The 25,092-nt window shown below is 37.9% G+C and overlaps 2 protein-coding genes across 5 annotated transcripts in view; both read left to right on the forward strand.

Annotated features, from left to right (window-relative positions):
- LOC114480636 (interferon-induced very large GTPase 1-like) overlaps positions 1 to 25,092 on the forward strand; it is a 691,281-nt gene that overhangs the window by 219,184 nt on the left and 447,005 nt on the right. For 2 of the 4 annotated variants that reach the window (XM_028474951.1, XM_028474955.1), the window contains exons 22-29: positions 13,410 to 13,527; positions 13,907 to 13,950; positions 18,096 to 18,369; positions 18,935 to 18,978; positions 19,072 to 19,189; positions 19,514 to 19,557; positions 19,639 to 19,756; positions 24,919 to 24,962. In XM_028474951.1, coding sequence (XP_028330752.1) covers positions 13,410 to 13,527; positions 13,907 to 13,950; positions 18,096 to 18,369; positions 18,935 to 18,978; positions 19,072 to 19,189; positions 19,514 to 19,557; positions 19,639 to 19,756; positions 24,919 to 24,962 — 804 coding nt within the window. The remainder of the gene's footprint in view (positions 1 to 13,409; positions 13,528 to 13,906; positions 13,951 to 18,095; positions 18,370 to 18,934; positions 18,979 to 19,071; positions 19,190 to 19,513; positions 19,558 to 19,638; positions 19,757 to 24,918; positions 24,963 to 25,092) is intronic. The other 2 variants (XM_028474953.1, XM_028474952.1) reach the window with 1 other exon arrangement.
- The window catches only part of LOC114480637 (interferon-induced very large GTPase 1-like), a 175,055-nt gene that overhangs the window by 143,429 nt on the left and 6,534 nt on the right, over positions 1 to 25,092 (forward strand). The window contains exon 8 of the mRNA XM_028474956.1: positions 13,389 to 13,410. Coding sequence (XP_028330757.1) covers positions 13,389 to 13,410 — 22 coding nt within the window. The remainder of the gene's footprint in view (positions 1 to 13,388; positions 13,411 to 25,092) is intronic.

The raw sequence follows: 25,092 nt of genomic DNA on the forward strand, positions 1-25,092 counted from the left end.
ACAAATACAGTTAATTTCCAAATAATTAATGAAAATACAAACAAATCATATCTGTGACGTTCTTACGGTTTGCTGCACTTTAGTCGTTGTGGTCTTGAATGAGCTGTAGTCACTCTTGAGTTTTTCCAACATGGACACTGTAGAGAGGTCTGGTGGAAGCTGTGATCACGCATTAGCTCAGAGAGTTACTGTATACTCACTCATTACGAGTACAGCCATCAAACTCTCTCTGAATGTGATGATCAGCAACAACAGGAGGAAGGTTTGAACCTCATCCAGACTCTATGGATTGTACTTTTTACTGCAATCCTCAATAACAAAAATCAATGTTGGTCACAGATGCGTTATCTGTATGTTAATTGATGCTACGCTGGTATGATTCAAATAACAAAAATGCACAAATGACCTGGTTGTACATGGGACCAATGCAAAAAAGACCCGTTATATAAGGGACCAATGCAAAAAGGACCTGGGTTATTGATCTGGTTAATGTAAAAAGGACATGAACAGTGATCAGAACAGAAAAATGACCTGGTTGTAGATTAAACAATACAAACTGGAGACGTTGACAGCAAAAGCAGCAGGTCCAAGTACCGTTTCAGCAAAATCTAAAACAATAAAATCAGGGTTAACAAGGGTTGATCAGTAGAGTCTGTAGCTATGCAGGTGATCCACTTTGGGTAACAGGTGACCTCAGAGTCCAAGAAGCATGGAGGATCCATGTTTAAGACCAGCAGAGTCAGCAAAGTCAACACTATGAGTAAATATATGACCCCAGTCAGAGCAGATTTTAACATCTGTCCATTAGATTATTTTAATGTTAGTTAGAACAGATTGTTCTATAAACTGGTACAATCGAAATATAAAACCTTACCTCATACAGATTGTAACATTTACTGGAACAGTAGAATATTTTAACATTAACTGGAACAGTAGAATATTTGAACATTAGCTGGAACAGTAGAATATTTGAACATTAACTGGAACAGTAGAATATTTTAACATTAGCTGGAACAGTAGAATATTTTAACATTATCTGGAACAAAGTGTAACATTTTCCTGTACAACAGAAATATTCAACTGGAACAGATTTAACAGATACAATAGATCATCACAACATAGCTACGCTACAATAATAAAACCAGCACAATAGATGAATCCACATCATGTGACTCAGGTCTTGGAGAGGCTGGTCCTGGTCCTTCTCAGTCTATGTGGGCGTGAGCTCCCATCACTGGTCTGGATGCTGTGATGGAACAATTGTTTTTTTAGATTTCCCCGTCAAATTTTTAGTCTTCATACGTGGTTCTTTAAATTCTTCTGAAAATGGTCAATTCTTGAAAATTTGTAAATCGTCAACTTCGCAATTCGTAAAATTCGCAATTTTTCTCAAAACTAATGATTTAGCATTTTCCCAGTTTTTAAATATTGTATAGGTTGTTCAGATATATTAGTTAATGCTAAATCATTTTTAATCTCACAGGTGTTTGTTTTTTTATAAATGAACAAATCATGACTCCATTTAGTTGGCGCACAGTAAAAATTTGTCAAGTTTTGGTGTAAATTCATCAACATTAATTTAAGACCGAAAAAATGATGTCATCTATAATTAACTACAGAAATGTTTGGATTTTATTTGCTACTAAAACCATGACTCAACAACAACAGTATGAGACTAAATTAATGTGTACACTACAAACTAATATTATTTACTTATTTTATTATCCTGTTTTTATTGTAGTGTTTTTAAGTGGCCTGAAAGGCAGTTTTTAAATAAAATGAATTATTATTGATTATTTAATGAGGTCAGAGGGAGGAGCTTAAACCCACAAAACCAAGAGTGTCAAACTTATGAGAAAACATTAATTTAGGTTTTAGGTTAGTTTTAGGTTGTAAAAGTAAAGTTAAATGACACTAAACATCTTAATTTATTAATAATGTACACTAAAAAACACCATTTATTTACAGATAATTATTTCATATGTCTGACCTTAACGTGAAATTAGTTTGACACCCTTGGTTTAATAAAAACGATTCTCACTGTGCGACGAATTGAGAACGACGACCAGCGTTGATCCACGACAGAGTTGATGGATGTCTGGGGTTGACACACGTCCAGGATTGATCGATGTCTAGATTTTAGTTTGACTGACATTAAAGGGTCTTTGTCAGCGACATCAGATGTTTATTTATTAATAAACAGGACAAACAGGACTGAACTTTTGGAAAAACCAATGGTTGGGGTGAAATCTACGAGGACACAGGACGTAACTCTGAAAACCAGGACGTTTGTTGGTCACTAGACCGAGGTCTCACAGCAGCCGTTACAGCTCAGAAAGAATGAGTCACTGCATCCACAGCTTCAGTGGGTGTGGCCAATCAAAGGGAATGAGCATCACCTGCTGTAACACGTGCTGCTGCTGCTGATGATAATCGACTCACTCATGCTGCGTTCAAGGACCCTCAGAACTCTGCACTTCCAGTTTAAAATTCTGACTTCAGTGTTGCAGACGCAGCACGTCCAAAATATCTCACAAACATGGCTTAAAGGAATAATTTTAACAGTAAAATCAATACTGTTAATGTGTTTAAAACTGTATTTATTCAGAATAGTCATTATTTGTATTTGTCCAACAAAGCAAGGCAACAATATGGAGCACATTTATTCACAAAACGTGGAAAAATGGCACAAATTAAAATAATAAAAATTAGGATTAAAATAAAAGGCTTTATAATTGCATTTTAAAATCATGAAAACAGCTGAATTATAATCAAAAGTATAACACAGTGTTTTTCAACCTTGGGGTCGTGATCCCATGTGGGGTCACCTGAAATGTCTAGTAGTTGATTAGAAAAATCAATAATATATTTTAAAATTATTGTTTTTCTTTTTTCAAATTAAAACACAGCCCACCAGGCACGTCTCACCTGTGAGGGATGTGGGGGGTTTGACACCCACACTTTCATGAAAACAAAAGTTCATCCCCCTCACTTTTTACAGAGGGATTCATTGTTGAAAACAGATTGGTCCAGTTTTGATTGAATGATGATCAAGCCAATCACAGCCAGTCATTTGATGACGTCACTAGTAAAGTGTAAGTTTGTGTTAAACAACATCAGTTTTTATTTTGTTAATCTTGCTAATGTTTAATGAGTAAGAGTTAAAAACATAGCTGGAAAACTAAAGCCCAGAATGCAACAGTAGATGTAGAAAATCATCATTAATGCATGAAACCCAACTTAAAGACACTGCTTGAAAATGGTAAATCTACCTTTTGTTTTTAAATTCACACACTGGTTCTAACATGAACTAAAATGTACATAACATCCTATTACTGTGTGCACTGCATTGTATGTATTTATTTTCATTTTTTAAATAATTCTTCTAGATGCAGCCAGGCCGGCAGAAAGAGCGGGGGCCAGGGAGCCCCAGGCAACCCCTCCGACGCCCCCAAGATCCCAGGCCGAGAGGCAGCCACCGCCCCCCACACACACATCTGAGGAAGCCCCAAGCAGCCGAGCACCCAGCGCATCCCACCACCGACCCCAACCCCCAACCCCAAGGCCCCCCGCCAGCATCCCGCCCCCAATGGAGAGGCACTTCCCTATCCCCTGAGTGAATGTATGTGTTTAGTGAATGTATGAAGTGCTATTAAAAAAGGGTGGATGGAGGGGAGCGGTGCTCCCCATCCAGCCTATGTGTATATATGTGTATGTGGTGCAATAGCTCCGGAGGGTGGAAGTGGTGGTCCCAACCTCCGGGGGGTGGTGTGTTGAGGTGTAATTAAAATTGGAGGGATTAGTAGGGCAGCCAGAGGTGGGAGTGCCGCCCCCGCGGCACTACTTAGTAGCACAGGCGGCGGCCCCCTCCACCCCCAGCCCCACCATTCAGCCCCCCAAGGGTTGGGTATGTGAGTGTGGTGCAACAAGTGGGTGAGCCAGACCAGCTGGGAGTGAGTGATATGAAGTGTTTATGAAGGAGGCCTGTCTGGTAGGAGCCCGGCCTGTCCGCATGGCGGGCCACCGGAGAGGGTAGATGGCGCAGACGGGCACGAGGCACTGCGGGCCCCAGGGACGCGCCGAGCAGCACAACCGGAGACCCCCCCAGGTGGAGCCAAGTACCAGCCACATCCCCCGCAGTCCAGGAGGTGACCCCCGCCGCCAGCCGGCCCAGAGCGGCCTGTCCCACCAAAGCAGGCAGCGGCCAAACAGGAGAGAGGCCAGCTCCCACACCAGAGCCAGCACAGGCCCGCACGACACCACGACATAGCACCCTCCACAGGAGGGCGGCCCCGGCCCCCCCGACGAGAGAGGACGCAACCAACCACCCAAGCAGGGCCACCCCGCCAGCCACGGACTGATAGGCAGGCGAACCCCTGCTCCCCCAGCCAGGCACCGCAACCCCACAGCAATGTCGCCAGCAGAGCCCTCCCCACCCACGGAGACCACCCCCAATCACAACCAGCCACCAGCCCCACCCCGCCCAAGGCGGCGCGGCACCTCGCCGAACCGCGGCCAGTCCCCGGGCAGATGGTGGGGGGGCGCTTAAATTTACATTGTAAAGTGAGACAGTTCATATGTTCACGATTTCCCCTGATATGAGGAAATATTTAAGTAAATTAATTTCTAGATCTTGACAAGTTTTTAATTATATACTGTAGTAAAATGTGTGTGTGTGTGTGTGTGTGTGTGTGTGTGTGTGTGTGTGTGTGTGTATGATGCGTGCGTTCGTGCATCTTTGTCTATCACTATTCTCAATGCTATACTGCTTAATTTTCTCTTACTGAAAGTGTATCAATAGTTCTGTTTTTAGTATAATATTTTGGAGAATTCATGGATGAGTTTGCTGAACCACAGTCAGTTGTGAGCCCTGAATACAACCACCGGAACAGCTAGAGGTGACTTTAATATTCATGGTGACAATAACATGGATAATACTGTCAAATAACTATGCTTTAAAGGACACTTTTGGTCTTACACAACAGGCTCTTTTGGCACAAGCAGAGGCCAGATCGCACACATGCGTTCTGTTACGTCACCTGTCCGATCTGGGCTTCATGATAAACACGGAAAAGATGTTTTCCCCGGAACAGAAAATTATTTCCTGGGGCTGTCCCCGTGCTCGGTGCTTTCACGACACGCCTCTCAATGCAACGGTTGAAAGCTTTCAGGGCATGCCTGGCACTTTTCCAACCAGGAAAATCTGATCAGATTATATCTTCGGTTACTCAGGCTGATGGCATCTGCCTTCCTTGTAATCTGCCTCGGTCGCCTCCACATACAGTAAGAGAATTCCAGTTGTGGGTGGCCTCATACAGGCTGAATCCCGTGCGTCATGGCGCACGGAGAGTGCTGGTCACGCCAGTGTGCCGCTGCTCTGCGCCACTGCCACCCTTTCGGCTTACCTGACGCATGGTGTGCCTATGGGAACCATCACATCCAGGATGGTGATCATGGGTTTATGATGTTACACGTTACAACCTGAAACATAAGTCGGACAAGATCTGGAACCTTTTCTACTTAGTTTTGGAGTGATGGTGATCAGCTGCTGTTTGTTTTTGTTTAGTGCCGTCATGTTATTTGGTTAGAGGACATAAATACTGTGTTAATTGTATGATTGTTTTGATGATTGAAGTAAAGCAAAACACAAAACCCTTATGTACTGTACTGGGACAACTACAAAGTTAGAGTTTATTACAGTGAACCCAAAAGTAATAGAGGAAACTGTTGAGCAACTAAATTCATCAACGTGTTGCCTTGACACAATACCCTCAAACTTCTTTAAAACTGTTGTAAAGTCAATTGTGACTGATTTGTGTCAGATAATTAACTGCTGATTCTAGTCAGGCACTGTACAGAAATTGTTAAAAGTCGCTGCTGTGAAACACTGGATTCCTCTATACTGGATAACTATAGACCAATCAATAACCTTCCATTCATGGCCAAGATCATTGAGAAGGTTCAGTTCAGGTTTATTAGACACTTGCAGCACAGAAACCATATTGGAAAAAATGTTCATATGTTCAGGAATTCCCCTGATATGAGGAAATATTTAAGTAAATTAATTTCTAGACCTTGACAAGTTTTTAATTATATATTTTAGTAAAATACCACAGTGTTAAAATGTAGATACATGTGATTAAATATTTTATATATAGTACCATAAACAAGTAGGTTTTAAGTTTAAACTGTTTTTTGTAAAAACATTCTATAGAAAACTATTGGGCTCACTCTCACATTGGGGTGTCTGTAACCCCTAAACTAAATGACAATGACACTCATGATCTAACTCACTCATTCATGAGGTTAATATTTTATGTTGAGACTGATTTTATTAAAACCTGAATCTGTATAAAGAAGATACAGAAAGTAAATAAACTGAGTTCTTTCAGTTTCATTATGATGCTTTAAAAAGGAAAGGAATGTACAACAAAATGTAGTAAAATACTTTATTGTTCAGATTTAAATACCTGTGATTTAATGTTTTGTAGATCCACTGGGATCTGTACTGTCATCGATCACCTTTTCATTACTTTTTTTATTGTTTATTAAATGTTAAGATAGTTCTATAAATGGGATTTCTAACCACAATGTATTTTCAATTATTTGCACTAAAAAAAAACTCATTAATAATAGATTATTAAGCCCTGACTTTACTGGTTCGGCCCATTTAATAACAATGAACTAAAATTACTTTTACATCCTTGATGTCAATCAATCATCCACAACTTAAAGAATGTATTATTTTCATTAATTCCTCACAACCTCAATCTGGATAAAGAAAATACAAAATGTAAATTAATGATTTTTTAGAAATGCTTTCAGTTTCAGTCTGAGGCCAAATATTAAGGAATAAGAATGTACAACAAAACAAAGACCTCACCTTCAGCATCATTCTGTCAGCAGTCACTCCCTCACTGTGTTTTTATAGAGCTGAACAAACAACAACTGACAAAGACAACTATGATAATTGCAAACAAGGCTGTAACTTTGCAAAAGAAGGTAAAAACATATCAAATTAATCCAAACAAAGACAAATAATTTAGTTTGTGATAATAAAACACATTTTGCATCAATATGTTGGAGCAAATACAGCACAATGACAGCAGCACCAACCTGAAATGTAAGGACCTCTTTTCACAAAAACAGGCTTTCTATGAGTCACTGATATAAGTGAACTGAAGTCAAAATGCTTAGCTTGATGTTTCTGTAGATACTGCAAAAGACTGAGTAGAAATACATTTAATACATAAACTGGGAATGTTGTTTCCTCTAATTCTGTAGTTTAAAGTTATAAAAACAGAATAAAGGAACTGAGGAGAAATAAGTAACAAACTGGAATGAGATTTAAACATCTAGCAAGATCTATAGATAGCAAGCAATCAGAATAATAAATACATCAATAAAACCAATAGATTTCACTACAATGGCTCTCAAAATGAAGAAATTACAGCAAAGTTGAAACAACACCAGACAAGATACATACATTGATCAAAAACAATGAGTCAAAAACAATGATTATACTAACATAAGATATAAATATGTATATAAATATACATGAACATATAAGCATACAGGTATTTACAAGTATAGCCAATGTACAAACTGCGGTCTGAACGCAAACCGATCCAAATCAAGGAGATAAAATGATCAGTTGTTCTTCATCTAGTCCAGCAGTCTACGATAAAAAAGCAGACATGCTTTGCTCAACCTGTTCATGGTGGCATTTTTTGAAGATCGTTTTGACATTTTCATAGTTCCTGGAGATGTAATCTGTCCATACACAGAGACAATATAAAAACAACCAACTTTTAGTTGAGTGAGGTGAAGCATGAAATCCAGAAAACTCTATTGAAACCCAGTGAGGTCTAGGGACTAGTTATTGACTTTTAACTGATTAACCAGCATGGTTAGTTATCATCTAGTCCTGGGGTCTTTAAAGTATGGGAGTATGAGCCCTATTGACGATAACTTCAATAGGGCTCAAAACATACAAAATATACAAAAGGTTAAACTTTTATATTTTTATGAACCTAATACATGGTGAACAAAAGAAAGTCAGGGAAGGATGATGTTTTTACAAATAGGACAACTGTCTATCTACTCATTATTTACTATCAAAGGAGAGCACACAAAAAATCAACCTCAGACCTGATCATCGTATATAGTTTTTTTTTTTTTTTTTTTAAATCTACCTTATGACAGTATTGGCTGACAGCTGGGTCTGACATTTGTCTCCGCCCACACAGGAATATATTTATTACACACAACTTCAGTCACACAGTTCATTATTGTCTCCAACAACCAGCAATAACATTGTTGTTTTATAATGTAGAGTCAACCAGAAACCTCTTCAATGAAAGGACCACTGACCACAGAGGAATTCTCTCTTTAAGGTACATTTTTAGATATTTGAATTTAGGGCTTTTGAGATGCAAAACAGAATATTTTAGAGCCATAGATGAATTCTTTACCTTCAAGACATAGTCCTAGATCTTGAGTTTCTCTGATATCTTATCTCAAAACATTTCTACTCATGAAAGTCTGTGTTTGTTTTGTTTATCACTATTCTCAATGCTATACTGCCTAATTTCCAGACCCTCCATAGAATCACGATGTTGCAATTGCATTTGTGAGCAATTGCAAGGTTGGCGATTAAAAATTACTGTAGTCATGTGATAAACATATTTTTCCTCAAAAATATTGTAAAGTTCCATTGAATTTGTGTATTTGGATGGACTGACATCTAATATATACAGTATAATTGGATGATCTGAAGGGCCTTGAATTGTCCTCGTCAGTTGTGGTCAGACTGCCCTAAGCAGGCCAGATACCATTGTACACTTATAGCACACACCTACTGTAGGTCTCTGCCTGAGGAGACTCCACTCTATTATGACTATGGCTATCAGCAACATACATAACACTAGCTGGGTTTCCATTGCAGATTTTCGCAAAGCAAAAGCGATACTTCTAAATGTCGACAAAGTATAATTGCGCTTTGAACCTTCAGTGGAAACGTGTTCTCATCCCAAAAGACTTTGCAGCAGAAAGACCGACCTCCTCATAAAACTCTGAATTCTTTTGTCGTTTCACGTATAATCTGGCAGTAATAATTTTAAAGTATAATGCAAAGAAATGTTCTGGTCTCCTCTTCTGTCTACATGTACTGCATCATGAAAAAGTGGTCAGGTGACCAGCTACCTCACGTCATGTGACGTGTATTTGTGGAAAAAGTGTTCCCATAGCACTTTTACGACACATTTCAATATTGAAACATCTGAAAAACCTCCTCATGAAAGCGTAAAAACCTTTGATTTCCAAGGGTAATGGAAACACAGCTACTGACAGCACAAAACAGTGGCAGATTTACTGAGGCACACTAACTGAAAGCTGTTGTATGTCCGATGGTAACAGTAATACTATTCTCAATGAGAGCGCACCACAAGACTATTTATTTTAATAAGTGTCGTACTAGCAGGAAAGGTGGTGGAGTTGCTGTAATCTTTAAATCAATGTTTCAATGCAAAGAAATAACGTTTGGTGATTTTATCTCCTTTAAATATTTGTCGATCTTACTGAAGGTGTTTCAATCGTTCTGTTTTTAGTTGTTTGTAGAATAATATTTTGGAGAATTCATAGATGAGTTTGCTGAACTACGGTCAGTTGTGAGCCCTGAATACAACTAATAATAACAGGTGACTTTAATATTCATGGTGACAATAACATGGATAATACTTTCAAATAACTCTATGCTTTAAAGGACACTTTTGGTCTCACACAAAAGGTGTCTGGTCCGACACTCAAGGTCACACTTTGGATTTGATTATCTCTAAAGGTGTTGATAACTCTGCTGTTGATGTAAAAAACTCACTGGCGGTGGGAGGGGGGCAATCAGGGTCTTAAGACCCTCCTCTAAATGTCTGGGACCCCCCTTTCCTGAAAATATGAATTTATAGAAAAATGAATACATCTCTCTGGTCATCCACTTGGTCACGTATCTGGAAGATTGGCTGTTTTTAACACAAGCGGAGGTCAGAGCACACACATGCGTTCTGTTACGTTACCTGTCTGATCTGGGCTTCGTGATAAACAAAAAAAAGAGCATGTTGTCCCCAGAACAGGAAATTGTTTTCCTGGGGCTGTCCCTGCGCTTGGTGCCTTCACCACACGCCTCTCGGCACAACGGTTGAAAGCTTTCAGGGCATGCTTGGAGCTTTTCCAATCAGGAAAATCTGTTTGATCAGATTATGTCTTTGGTTACTCAGGCTGATGGCATCTGCCATCCTTGTAATCCGCCTCAATCGCCTCCACATACAGTAAGAGAATTCCAGCTGTGGGTGGCCTCATGCGGGCTGAATCCTGTGTGTCACGAAGAGTGCTGGTCACGCCAGAGTGTGCCGCTGCTCTGCGCCACTGGCTACCTCCGGCATACCTGACGCACGGTGTGCCTATGGGAACCATCACATCCAGCATGGTGATCATGGGTTTATGATGTTACAAGTTACAACCTGAAACATAAGTCGGACAAGATCTGGAACCTTTTCTATTTAGTTTTGGAGTGATGGTGATCAGCTGCTGTTTGTTTTTGTTTAGTGCCGTCATGTTATTTGGTTAGAGGACATAAATACTGTGTTAATTGTATGATTGTTTTGATGATTGAAGTAAAGCAAAACACAAAACCCTTATGTACTGTACAGTATATTAGCCTGGGATCAATACAGCTTATAATCTATTGTGGTATTATTTGTTGGTGTTTGTTGTGTCAGAATTTACTAGCACCTCCTATAAACAATCCGGCCCCCCATAGACCCCTCGGTAATAAATCTCTGGAGCCGCCACTGAGGAGACTTAGCTCTCTATGATCATTTCTGTGTTTTTTTCTTTTTATTTAGAGACTGCAACATATGTTCCTCCTATTTCTGTGTTTTAAGAAAATGTACATAAATGACAACATCTGCACAGTTTATGGAAGCCATAGCAATCACACTAACCTAAAGGGCTGGGACAGTTGATAAAAAATATTAAATGAGGTAATATGATAATATAGCAATGCTAATAATACAATGATGATATATATGATGATAATATAGCAATGCTAATAATACAATGATATGGATATAGTATTAATAGTGAAAGTAGTAATAGTAATAAAAGTAATGTTATAATGATATTAATAGTAATAATTGCAATAACAAAATAATATGCTAAAAACTATTAATAATAAACAAAATTAAAGAATACAGTAGTAGTATGATTAGATGGATATAATAATAGTGAAAATAGTAATAATAGAAATCGATATAATAATAATAATAATAATAATAATAATAATAATAATAATAATAATAATAATAATAATAATAATAACAGCAATAACAAAATAATGTAATGAATACCAGTAACTATAAGATAAAACAATAATAAGAAAGACTAATATGTAGTCACATCATTCATCGCTCCGCCTTTGGAGCTGCAGCAGTCGATACGGCGTCTACGTGTATTACCTCCAGCACCATGTGATAAGCTTTAGCTTAGCTTTCTTAACTGCCGACATTAGAACTATTAAATAAATACATACCGTGTGTTTGTGAAATGTTAGAGACGCTGAAAACCAAACTCCATGGTGATTGTGGCGCCAATCAGAAAAACAACCAAAGTCCGCAAAACAAAACATAAAGCTCCAAACTACATGAGTGAGTAAGTAAATTAAAGTATTACCTACAATTCGGCTGTCTTTTTAAAAAAAAACAAAAATCATGTTCTGCCTTCGAACCGAGTGGTCAGAGCTTAACTTCCATGCACGGCACCACAGAGAATCTGCAGTTTTCCAGATGGAGTATTGAACGGGTTTAGGTCAATATCGACTCTCGTGAAACAGCGCGTTATGGGAACAAAAAGACTCACCAGTGGCTCAAATGATTCAGAGCTCCCGTGTTTGAAAAGCAATAGCATGGCAGAGGAGGAGTGGCCGCACACGTGACTCTTGCTCGTGTAAGGAGCTGTGCAGTGAAATAGATATAGATGGTGCGCTAGCGCTCCCTCACACCCTGAGGTCAAAAGCTGAGAAGGTTTCATTTCGGGGCCGTCCAGAAGTGAAATATAATTAAAATAAACATTTTGAAATGACCAAATGACTCCAAAATAACAGATACACACACTCGGGGGGGATATTTGCTCCACACACACACACACACACACACACACACACACACACACACACACACACACACACACACACACACACACACACACACACACACACACACACACACACACACACACACACACACACACACACACACACACACACACACACACACACACACACACACACCTCCCTTGAATTATAGTGTAGATAAATTCATCATGGGTTCTTTTTATAAAATGTGTCAGCAACGTGTTTGTGTATCTTGTTGCATTTAAGTTTGTATTAATTGATCAGGACATTTTGAATTTCTGCAACCTTACACTGAAATAAATTAGTCATTGCTAATCTCCTGCTATTTTCAGAAAGAAGCGGTCTGAAATGCTGAATAGAACCAAATAAATACGATGAGCTACAACCACAACAATGGTAAAAAAAAATTCTGTTGTATTTTCTATCATAAATGTACATTTATTTTTTTTTCTCTCTGAAACACCTTTCCCTCTTCTCTCCCTTTTTTTTTCTTTCTTTTTTTATTAAAAAGGAATCAGAATCACAGATATGTGGTAAGGAGTTTGGGGGACGAGGACCAAAGCACAGAGGTAAGGAGGAGGCAGACAGGCAAGGCAGGGGTTGTGTCTGAAGTTATTAGAGAAAACTAAATGCGAAAAGAAAACCAAAACCTATCAGGGCCACCACTCCCACAGGCAGATGTACAATGATCCAACAACAATCTTGGCTTTCTACATTTGTCGCCAGAACGGCCTAATAGATTACGCCCAACAACACAATTTGCACAACTGCAGCATCACATTACACTTTCAACACAATTATTGACTCTCAACCAATCCTAACTCCCTCTTCCCTGTTTCTTTCCCCTCACCAAGATGTAACACTGCCCTCTCTTTTATATTCTCCATTTAGTAAGTTCTTTTTACCCGTCCTTAGGAACAGCTGGTGATGGTCACGATAATGCAATAAAATGAATTTATTTATTTCAATGCAATAATAAAACATGCAAAAACAAAATCTGGGTATTTTAAAAATCTAGATATTTTTATCCAGATTACAGTTTTTGAAAAACTGGGTTTTAATTATAATTATAATTTTTCTCTTATGTTCAGATAAGAATGAAGGCTTAATTGTCAAAGTTCCTGCTACAACAGAGGTAAACAGCTTCTTTAAACATGTCACAAAATGTTACCAGTTTTCTCCCTGTATAAAAGGTAATTCTATATATTTGTGTCACACATCTATGAAGGGAGTCAGCGCTGGAGATTCCTCTGCTAATCTTCATGTTGAACACCCAGATGATCCTCTTTTACCTCCATCTTCTACCAGTGATGCTGACAGTCAACTCATTGCTACAGATGTTAAAGGTCAGCTTGGTTTTATTCAGTTTAAACATTCAGAATTGTCTACATTTAATTTGCAGTGGTTGTTAAATATTTGGTTTTCTATCAAGTGAGACACAGCAGGCTGTAATGTCTGTGTATTATTTATTATAGATCAGACTCACAACAACGTACTTCACAGTCGCGAGTTTATTGCCTTGTGGTATCTGGATAGAATGATCGTATCTGAAAAGCCTTTGAAAAACCTCGGACAAAATCCACAAAATCACTAAAAATCTGAGATAGCAAAAAAAGGGGGATTTTCAAAACCGGATAATTTTTATCCAGATTACACTTTTTGAAAAAAATGGCTCTGGTGCAGATTTTCAAACGGTTTTATTTATGATTTTTCTCTTATGTTCAGATAAGGATGAAGGTTCAACAGCCCGATTCCCTGCTACAACAGAGGTAAACAGCTTTTTTTAAACATGTTACAAAAGTTTTTGCCCTGTATAAAAGGTTTTCTATATAATTGTGTTTGAATTGATTTAATTTTATTCCCAACAGCAGTGTTTCTCACAATGAAAAAAAAATAGAACTTACATTTTTTTATTTCTTTAAATGAAAATGAATCAAACAAGGCAAAGAGAAAACAAATGGTACAAAAATCCTGCTCATGAAGCCTATACATGTTTGAAAAGTAGTAGGAGGAAGTGTATATATATATATATATATATATATATATATATATATATATACGACTATTGTAATATCTAGTACTATACATATACATTTCTTATACAACTATTTACACTCTAAATATACTTAAATAATACACACACACGTAATTTATTGGTATATATCTGTATAATTATACAATTCATGTGATCCACTATACATTCATCTGTCCAACATACACAAGTACTGTATATAAACACCTATTTACAATTTCATCCCTTTAACACTTGTGCTTAGAGAAGATACATTTTATGTATTTATGTTTAAATTGCTTTAAATTCAGACATGTTTTTATTTCAACACAAACTGTTCCACAACCTGGTACCACTTACTGACACACACAAGCTTTTTTTGTTGTCTGTGTGTGTAGTGACTGAAAGTTCATTTTGTCTCTTAAGTTACAGTTATACAGCTTTTTCAATTAAAAGTTTCAGAATATTTTTAGGGAGAAGTTTTTGTTGTGCTTTAAATGATATTTGATTTGTTTGAAAAGCTACAGTTTTTGCTAATAGTAATTTAGATTTATTGCATAGTGGCTCCTTGTGTTCCAAATATGCTGTATTATGGATGTAATGTATTGCTCGTTTTTTAAGTAAAACTAATGGTTGTTATCTTGTTTTGTAGTTATTTCCCCAAACTTCTGCACAGTAAGTGAGATATGGTAGTACTATTAACAATAAAGTGTGTGGTGTGCGCTATAATTTAAAACATGTCTGTTGAGTACAGCTGTACCTTTTGAAATCTTTTTTTGAACATATTTGATATGTGGTTGCCAAATAATTTGTTGTCTAGTATAACGTCGCATTTAGTTTTGTTTACTTGTTTAATGTTTTTTCCATTAAGAGAAACCCAAATTTCAACATTTTTTGGCCTGTTTCCAAAAAACATAATTATTTTGTCCATATTAAAGGACAGTTTGTTGATAGAAAACCAGGTTCTTATTTTACTGAAATCATTTGTAACATCACTTATTAATTGTTGTAGATCAGAGCCGGGACAAAAAAGATTTGTGTCATCAGCAAACAGTGTCAGTTTCAATAATGTAGACACTTTACATAAATCATTAATGTAGAGAATAATCAGTTTTGGACCCAATACAGATCCCTGGGGAACTCCACAAGTAACATTTAATGAAGTTGAACAATATGCCTCGAAACTAAAGAATCGCTTTCTTTTACTCAAAAAGCTCTGCGCCCAATCCAAAGCCATACCTCTGACACCATACCGCTCCAATTTCCTGAGTAGAATTTCATGATCTATAGTGTCAAATGCCTTGGATAAATCAACAAATATTCCTAACTTTGGACGCACAAGTGGCTGTTTTCCTTCTCAACAGATAATTTAATGTTCCATTTTCCTATATTTTGTGTGCATCCTTTTGCGTAGCGACGTGTTTTACCGGTCGTGCACGTTCAGCTCTTGTGCATGATTTCAGGCACTTCCATGAGAGGAGGAGACTGAGAGGGATTATCAGAGTGGGGGACGGGATTTACAGTTCGAATTCAGACAATGCCATCTGTCACGGTTCAAGAATTAAGTAGTGCGTTTTAAGCCACACGGACTGTGGAGCTGCAGCTGTGATCATCCGAGTTGTGCCTCACCTACTGCTGCTGCTTGATTAATTAAAACTCTGACAGACGCAGACTTCTGTCCACGTTGCCACGGTGATGTCCAACTATTTTCATATTATGTCCAACATTAAGCCACAGTTTGATCTTCTACAGAGTAAATTTTAATGAAACAAGCTGTCATATGTGGAGGTTGGTGAAATGCACATGAGAGGATGGATACTAGAAACTGTTCTCACACATTATTAAATGAGGCTCAACTTGAACTCGCTCACATCAGCTCCACAAAGCATTAAACAATTTATATTTAAAACTATATTACATAGGAAGCCAATGATTTTGTTTAACTGCCAACATCTCAGGACACTCTGCAAGGTTATTTTCTGGAACCTGCAGCGTATCATGCTTTGAAGCAGATACCGTATTGGTAACAGATGATGCTGATGGGCTGATCATTTCTGAATGTAGGGATGGAAAAAGTTAATGAAATCATGCTTTCAACAAAACAAATGTAAATTTGTCGTAGTCTGAGGGGGAAAAGGAGATATTTTAAGGCAGAATGCAGCCGATCTTCACAGTGCTATAATCTGATCAATAATCTGATCAAATCAACCTGTTGCATTGTTTATCAATGAAGGTGTTTCAAAATCAAAGTGTACTTATCATTTTTACGTATGTTAATGACATTTATAAGCGTTGGGAAAACTCCATGTTCCGTGATTTCCAGACAGCCCCAAAAACATGACATCATGCCCCAGCCCGCCTCCTTTGCTTCAGACCGCTTTTTGGTGAATTTACGCATGGTGGGCATTTCAGGAACCTAGTCGGGAGAATATGCACAGGAGAGAGGTGCATAACTGCAGGCACGCAAAAAAGCGCTTAAGTCCAGACGGGAGAATAGACCCCATAAAGAGCGACACCTCCACCATTCTTGTTTTGCCGATCTAAATGAAAGTAAAAAATCCTGGAGTTCTAAATTCACATCCTTATTCAGATTAAAGGTGTAGTCCATAACTTTCAGATCCCTCCTTCCCCGCCGCTCTTTTGCCCTGCTTCCAAAGTCCCTCCCTCAGAGGAGCTAACAAGCTAACATTAGCCCAACAGCAACATCACAGTAATATATAATGTATTTTTAAAAGCCTATTACTGCAGCGCTTCTCTCTCTCAATGTGCACAAACCAATCTATTAGCAGCAGCAGCAACAACAACACAGTGTTACTCACAGCAGCCCACATGGAGGTTGCAGTGAGAGCAGTGCGTATACAAACAACACATGCACTACAGAGTTGTAGTGTAACAATCACAAATCAAACAAAGTAAATCAAGCAGCAGTAATTACCTTTCAAGCTGAAAAGTCACCAATTCCTACTTCTACTCCTCCAGACCATACACTGTAAAAAAAGACAGCGCTCCAGGCACTACCTTGCTATGAGCATTGCTGTGTTTTGGCCATGGCGAAAGGGGGCTGTGAGCAACAGCTGTCAGACAGTCCATCAAACAATCCTGGTTTTGATTGGTTCTTTTTCCTCGGTCACAGTGCATTCTGGCAATCTGCCAATGGCAGCAGGAGCAGCAGGCGAGCCTCAATGAGCCTGTTTTTTCACACAAACTACTAGTTTTATGTAAGACCTTCCTTACATAGTGACAGCTTCAGCAAATATGACAAAAAGTCACTTTTATAAAAGGTAAGAACTGCATCTTTAATCCAGGTTTCAGTAATAGCAACAATCCTACAACGGTGTATAAATGATTGAAAAAAGTTTTATTTCTACTTTCACACAGATCTTCTGTATAATAACAGTTGATAACATTATAAATGAAAAACTTCATATCAGGATCAATAATACTTTCAAAGTCCTGTACATTATAACAATTGGGGTCAAATGAGTGAAGTTCCAAATTTCCAAGCTGACAATGTTTCCTCAGGTATCTGGCTTTTCATGCAATTTCAGCATTTCATCTCAAGTGGTCATTCAAAAAAATTTGTCCCGTTCAGCTTCCTTCCATGTTTAAGCAGGTAATTTTTTTTTTTTATTCCTGTTGAATAATCGCAAAACCATAGCAGACGTGTTGTTGTCCTTATTCCTTGGAAGAGGGTGGTGTGCCAGAGGCATCCCTCTGGGCACCAAGAAGGCTGCCACTTGTTCATTAGAGTTAACTTCCATTTCACTGGGCTCATCTCCATTGTTTCAGCCCTGATCCATTAGTTCAATTAACTGCTTTTGTTCATTCTTTGTTACAGACATACTGTATCATCTGAAAAAAATTTAAGCATTTTTCTTCTCTCATCCAACTCTTTCATTGCAGGGGTTTTCTTTGGGCCCATGGTCTTGGATGACTGAAACCTGGTCCTGGTGGTGGATGGCTGTAGCCTGGGCCTGGTTGTGGATAGCTGTAACCTGGGCCTGGTGGTGGATGGCTGGAGCCTTTGCCTGTGCCTGGTGGTATCACACATCAATGAAGGGAAAAAGCACTGGAGATTCTTCTGCTAATCTTCATGTTGAAGACTCAAAGGATCCTGTTTTACCTCCATCTTCTACCAATGATGCAGACAGTCAAAATATTTCTACAGTTGTTAAAGGTCAGCTCTGTTTTAAACATGCAGAAATGTCTAACTTTAATTTGCAGCAGTTGTTAATTTTTTTTTTTTTTTTTTTAAACAAGACAGCAGGCCACAAAGCAGCACTATGTGCTTTTTAAACAGTGTCACTGACATCAATACAAACACATTTTTAAAGTTTTCTAAAGTTTGTTCGTCTTCTTTTTATTTTCATTAGTTAATATAATGTTTCCTTGAGATGGATCATGTCATGTTCAGCCCAGCACAACTGAACACATTGAAAGAAAATGATTTTGTCCATTTATTACAAGTGGAATTATCCTGATTCTGAACATGAACATCTTCTTAGAAATACGTAAATAATATTCACACAGACACAAAATCTATTAAGACTTTCACATAACAGTAACTCCATTGTACATCATCAAACTAAAGACAAACATTTATTTTTTTTCAACAATTTATAGTGAGTGTAATTTATCACCTGATCTGATTGGCCACTGATTACCTAGAAGATAGAAATCAGTTGTTGGATCTTTGGACAGTTTAAGGATATTTGATCAATATTTTCTTATTTTATGTTCAGAAAACATTGAAAATGTGACTTTCAACCCTCCCAACAAAACAGAGGTAAATATCATATTTTAACATGTTACAAACTGTTGCCTTTTTTCTCACTGTATGGAAGATAATTCAATACATTTTTGTCACACGTCTCTGAAGGAAGTCGATGCTGGAGATTCTTCTGCTAATTTTGACTCTGAAGACCAAAAGGATCCTTTATTACCTCAGTCATTTACCTGTGATACTGTCAATCAAGAGAATACTGCAGATATTAAAGGTCAACTTCTTTTATTCAGTTTAAACATGAAGGATTTCTTAACTTTAATCTGTACTGGTTGTTGAACAGTGTTTGGTGTCATAATAACGTAAACACAACAGATAATCTTGGTTCTGTAATCCTGATCTTGTGGTATATGGATAGAATGATTGTATCTGAAAAGCCTTTGAAAAACCTAGGACAAAACTTAAAATCTGGGATAGCAAAAAAAAAGGGGGATTTTCAAAGCCAGATCATTTTTATCCAGATTACACCTTTTAAAAAACTTAGCCCTGGTGCAGACTTTTCAGTGGGTTTTAATTATGAAATTTCTCTTATGTTCAGATAAGGATGAAGGTTCAAAGGCCCAATTCCATGCTACAACAGAGGTAAACAGCTTTTTTAAACATGTTACAAAATGTTACCAGTTTTCTCACTGTATAAAAGGTAATTTTGTCACATCTCTGAAGGGATTCAGCACTGGAGATTCATCTGCTAATCTTCATGTTGAAGACCCAAATGATCCTCTTTTACCTCCATCTTCTACCAGTGATGCTGACAATCAAGTTATTGCTACAGATGTTAAAGGTCAGCTTAGTTTAAACATGCAGAATTGTCTACATTTAATTTGCAGTGGTTGTTAAATATTTGGTTTCCTATCAAGTGAGACACAGCAGGCTGTAATGTCTGTGCATTATTTATTATAGATCAGGATCACAATGACGTACTTTACAGTCACAGGTTTATTTTCTGAAGGACATGTTGACAAACTCACTGAAACTGTAACTGATGTTACCTCCCAGATCCAATAGATGTCACTGTTCAGCCATGAATGTGCAAACATCACACAGGCCACAAAGCAGCACTGTGTGCTTTTTAAACAGTGTCACTAACATCTAACTAAAAAGCAAGGGACGTCTGTGGGGATGTGTGTGTGTGTGGATGTGTGTGTGGGGCAAATATCTCCCAGACGCGGTGCCAGTTCGACCTGAAACTCGGTCGATGGGTTCCAAATACCCCGAGTGTGTGTATCTGTTATTTTGGAGTAATTTGGTCATTTCAAAATGTTTATTTTAATTTTATTTCACTTCTGAACGGCCCCGAAATGAAACCTATTCAACTTTTGACCTCAGGGCGTGAGGGGGCGCTAGCGCACCATCTATTTCACAGCACAGCTCACTTCCGGTGCGTGCGTGAGCTCCCGTGGAGTCCTCTTTTCTCTTTTGAGGAAAAATACTTTTTTTACTGTTATTTATTTGGTGATGACATTTCGAAACGTTTATTTTCATGTTAGTTTAACCGTTCGTTATTTAGACCGGACGGACCTCACCCGGAAGTTGCATAACGGACCACCATTTAGTCCGGTTACAGTCTGTGTCACGACACACGTCCGTAGTGTGGTAGTGAGCTTCCGTGGACTTCTCTTTTGAGGAAACATACTTATTTTTACTGTTCTTTATTTGGTGATGACATTCCGAAACGTTTATTTTCATGTTCGTTTGACCGTCCGGACAGACCTCACCCGGAAGTTATTGACGGCAATGGCTGCTGTGTTGAAAGCTGCACATTTTTTTGCGGAGGAGATTAGAGTTTCAGGTGGAGTCCCTCTCTCTCACACACACACACACACACACACACACACACACACACACACCAGGTGGACTTCACTATCGATCACCGTCTACGTGACATGCGTGCAGGTATGTGAGTGTTGAGTGAATAACGGACCACCATTTAGTCCGGTTACAGTCTGTGTCACGACACCCGTCCATAGGGTGGTAGTGAGTGTAGTGTAACACTCTGAGTCAGATCTAAGTGTTTACATGTCACTACATAGTGAAGGTCACCTGATTACTGCAGCTTCTCTCATGACACACCTGCCACTACATCTAACTACTGACAATGGAGAAGTTTAGTGAAAGTTAGGCAGGTACACGTGGAAGGACTGGTGCGCATGAATTTAGAATGGATCCCCCCCCCAAACACACACCAAACAACAAAAATATGAAAATGACTCAAAATACACAAAACTTAATATTTAAACAAAAAATACACAAAAGACAACAGACATGCAAAAAACTACACTAAAACTCCAGAATCACACGACAAATGCAACAAAAAACAATAATTATATAAAAAAAACACACAAATGACGTAAAACAAAAAACTAAACAATATTTATACAGGAAGTACACAAAAAAATAACCAAGAAATAACCAAGAAACAAAAATACAGAAAACAGGAATTCCAAAAGCAAAACTAAATATCTTTGAAGAAGAACTGAACCAGTTAAACTGGGATAATGTTATGAAAGAGTCCAATATGAACCAAGGTGCTAATATCTTTGTCACTACACTGAGTAATATGGTAAAACAGTTTACTAAAACATGGACAAGTAAACCAAAAAAACATTCCCTCCCATGGTTTAACGACGATATTTGGCATATAATGAAAAAACGTGACACTGCACGTAAAAAGTCTCTGAAGTCTAGAAACGGCACGGATCATCAAATTTATACCACACTTAGAAACCAAGTCATAAGCAATCTACGTAAAGCCAAAACTGACTACTTTACTAAAAAGATAGAAGAGGCTAACGGTTGTAGCGCCACACTGTGGCAACACATAAACTACTTAACCAACCCTGCAAAGAAAAAGCACGTAATGATAGATTCCATCAAAGTGGATGGCACTCTTGTCAATAACAATGAGTCAATGGCAAATGTTTTTAATAATTTTTTTATAGACTCTGTGCATGAACTAGCAAGAACATTTAAAAACAAGGTGACGTGTTGAAGATGTTAACTTAGTTAATGCAAGCCTTTTTAAAATCCAAGAGGTCTCTTCTGATAAAGTTAAAAAGATAATTACAAATATGAACAACTCCGCGGCAAAAGACATCCATAACTTAAGTATGACCTTGATTAAAAAACATCAGGACAGTCTGCTACAACCAGTTACATATTTAGTTAATCTCTCAATCAGGTCAAATACATTCCCACAGTGCTGGAAGCCCGCTGTAATAACACCGATCCACAAGTCAGGCGAAAAGGACACACCCAACAACTACAGGCCTATTGCCATTCTCCCTGTTGTGTCTAAAATCCTGGAAAAGGTAATTGCAGAACAACTCATTGAACATCTTGAGTCAAACCAGCTGCTGCATCCTCAACAATTTGGTTTTAGGCGCAAATACAGCACCGAAACAGCTAACTGTTTCCTGCTAGAGAAGATCAAAGGGCCTCTAGACAAAGGGCAAGTAGTCAGTGCAGTATTTCTAGACCTAAAAAAAGCCTTTGACACTGTGGATCACAGCGTTCTGTTTAACAAACTCCAGCTCTTTAAAATGTCACCAAGCTCTTTAGCATGGTTAAAATCATATTTGGAGGGAAGACAGCAGTGCGTTAAGGTTAATGGGGTGATGTCAGCTCTCTTCCCTAACAACATGGGGGTTCCTCAAGGATCAGTACTGGGGCCATTGTTGTTCACAATGTACATCAATGACCTCCCTGATAGCTGCCAAGGCGTCAACTGCCAGCTGTACGCAGATGATACAGTAATCCATCTGTCTGCTAAAACTCCAGCTCTGGCAGCGCAGCAGTTGATACTTGCCCTAGTAAACATCTCTAAATGGCTCGAGCTGTCTCACCTAACCTTAAATGTGAAGAAAACCGTTGCTGTCTGTTTCTAAATTAAAACAAGACCCTCTAACAGCACCTTTGAAGTCAGCATAAACAATGAAATCATACAAGTAGTAAAAGAGAACAAATATCTTGGAATTATTATTGATAACAACCTTAAATTTCAAAGTCAAGTCAAAAATGTGTGTAAAAAGGTCAAATCCAACTTGAACTGTTTTCGTTTTATCAGGAGGGATCTGTCCCATCAGGCCGCCCTGCTATACATGCATGCAATGATTTTTTCACATCTGTCCTACTGCATCACATCCTGGTCACAAACCTTCCCGTCCACACTCAAGCCAGTTGTTTCATTGTACAAACAGGCAGTCAAGGTATTTGATAGAAAACCTATGAGATGGCATCACTGTGACATCATTCATAGACATAATCTTTTTACTTTCGAAAATTTTATAAATTTTAGTACTCTGAAATTGGTCTTTAAATGTTTGAACAGTCATGTGTCGCCGCTGTTTTCAGCTCTCATTGTTCGGCGTCAGGACTCCCGTAGACCAAACACCAGAGCCTCGGTCAGTGGGGACTGTGTTCTCCCAAAATTTACAAAATCTTTTGGACAGTCCAGTTTCTCTTTTAATGGATCCAGCCTGTGGAACTCTCTGCCCACTGATTTAAAACTGCAGACTGACATGAACAGTTTTTACAGAGGTCTGAAACAATGGCTGAAGTCAAGTCAAAGCTGCTCACATGGTAACGCTTTATGAAATGTATCCTGATGTGTATTGTTTACCTTTTTAAATAGTGTAATGTGTATTGTATTGCATTGTGTATTGTGAAATGTGTTGCCTCCTATGGACAGGTGTTGCAAATTAGCAGTTTTGCTATAACACTGAAAACAATGTATCTGGTTTGTCCAATGCAGTTATGTCATGTCCATATCAAATAAACGAATAATAATAATAATAATAAAAAAAACAAAACAGAAATGCACAAAAATATACAAAAGGCTCCAAAAACACAAGCTACAGAGTATGTTATTATTATGCCCATAATTGACAACTCTTCTTAAGCTCCCACTATATGAATACATACTTCCGACGGGCACTGTACTCGACTTCAAATCAACATGCATTTACAGAAAAATACACAAAATTACTCCTGATTCACACTACAATAGCAACAAAAACAATAATTATACAAAAACACACGACTCCAAAAAAACATACATTACAAAATAAATTTAAATAAAAAAACAGCAAACATTTATGCACAAAAAGACAACAGAAAGATACACAAATACACATGACTCCCAAAAACATACGTTACAGAAAAATACACCATACAAAAAAATATAAAAGTGATGAAGTCATCCACATGTCCCATAGAATTAAACCAGGAAAATTGCACCCACATTTTGCAACCGCAAATATACCCCTTATGCTCCCACATGAATACATACTTCAGATGGGCACAATGCACAAAAACACAACAGAAAGATACAAAAATATGCAATTATACTCCTTATGCTCCCACATAAATGCATACTTCCGACGGGCACTGTACTAGTCAATACAAACACACATTTTTAAAGGTTTTTTTTCGTGTCAATGTAAAAAAAAAAAAAAAAAAAAATAAATGTAATCTATACTATCTATAAAATGTAATCTGTGCTGGAGATTCTTCTGCTAACTTGGACTCTGAAGACCAAAATAATCCTTTTTTACCTCAGTCATTTACCTGTGATAATGACAATGAAGAGAATACTGCAGATATTAAAGGTCAGCTTCTTTTATTCAGTTTAAACATGCAGAATGTCTTAACTTTAATCTGTACTGGTTGTTGAACAGTGTTTGGTGTCCTTATAATGTAAACACAACAGGTAATTTTGATTCTGTAATTCTGATCTTGTGGTATATGGATAGAATGATCCAATCTGAAAAGGCTTTTCAAAGGCTTTTCAGATTGGATCATTCTATCTATCAAGGACAAAACTGAAAATCTGACAGCAAAAAAGTTTTTCAAATAATTTTTATCCAGATTACACCTTATGAAAAAAATTGGCCCTGGTGCCGATTTTTCAATGGGTTTTAATTATGATTTTTCTCTTATGTTCAGATAAGGATGAAGGTTCAAAGGCCCAATTCCATGCTACAACAGAGGTAAACAGCTTCTTTAAACATGTTACAAAATGTTACCAGATTGCTCACTGTATAAAAGGTAATTTTGTGTCCCATCTATGAAGGGAGTCGGTCCTAGAGATTCATCTGCTAATCTTCATGTTGAAGACCT

This window comes from Gouania willdenowi, chromosome 18 (genome assembly GCF_900634775.1).
Source record: "Gouania willdenowi chromosome 18, fGouWil2.1, whole genome shotgun sequence".
Lineage (NCBI taxonomy): Eukaryota > Metazoa > Chordata > Actinopteri > Blenniiformes > Gobiesocidae > Gouania > Gouania willdenowi.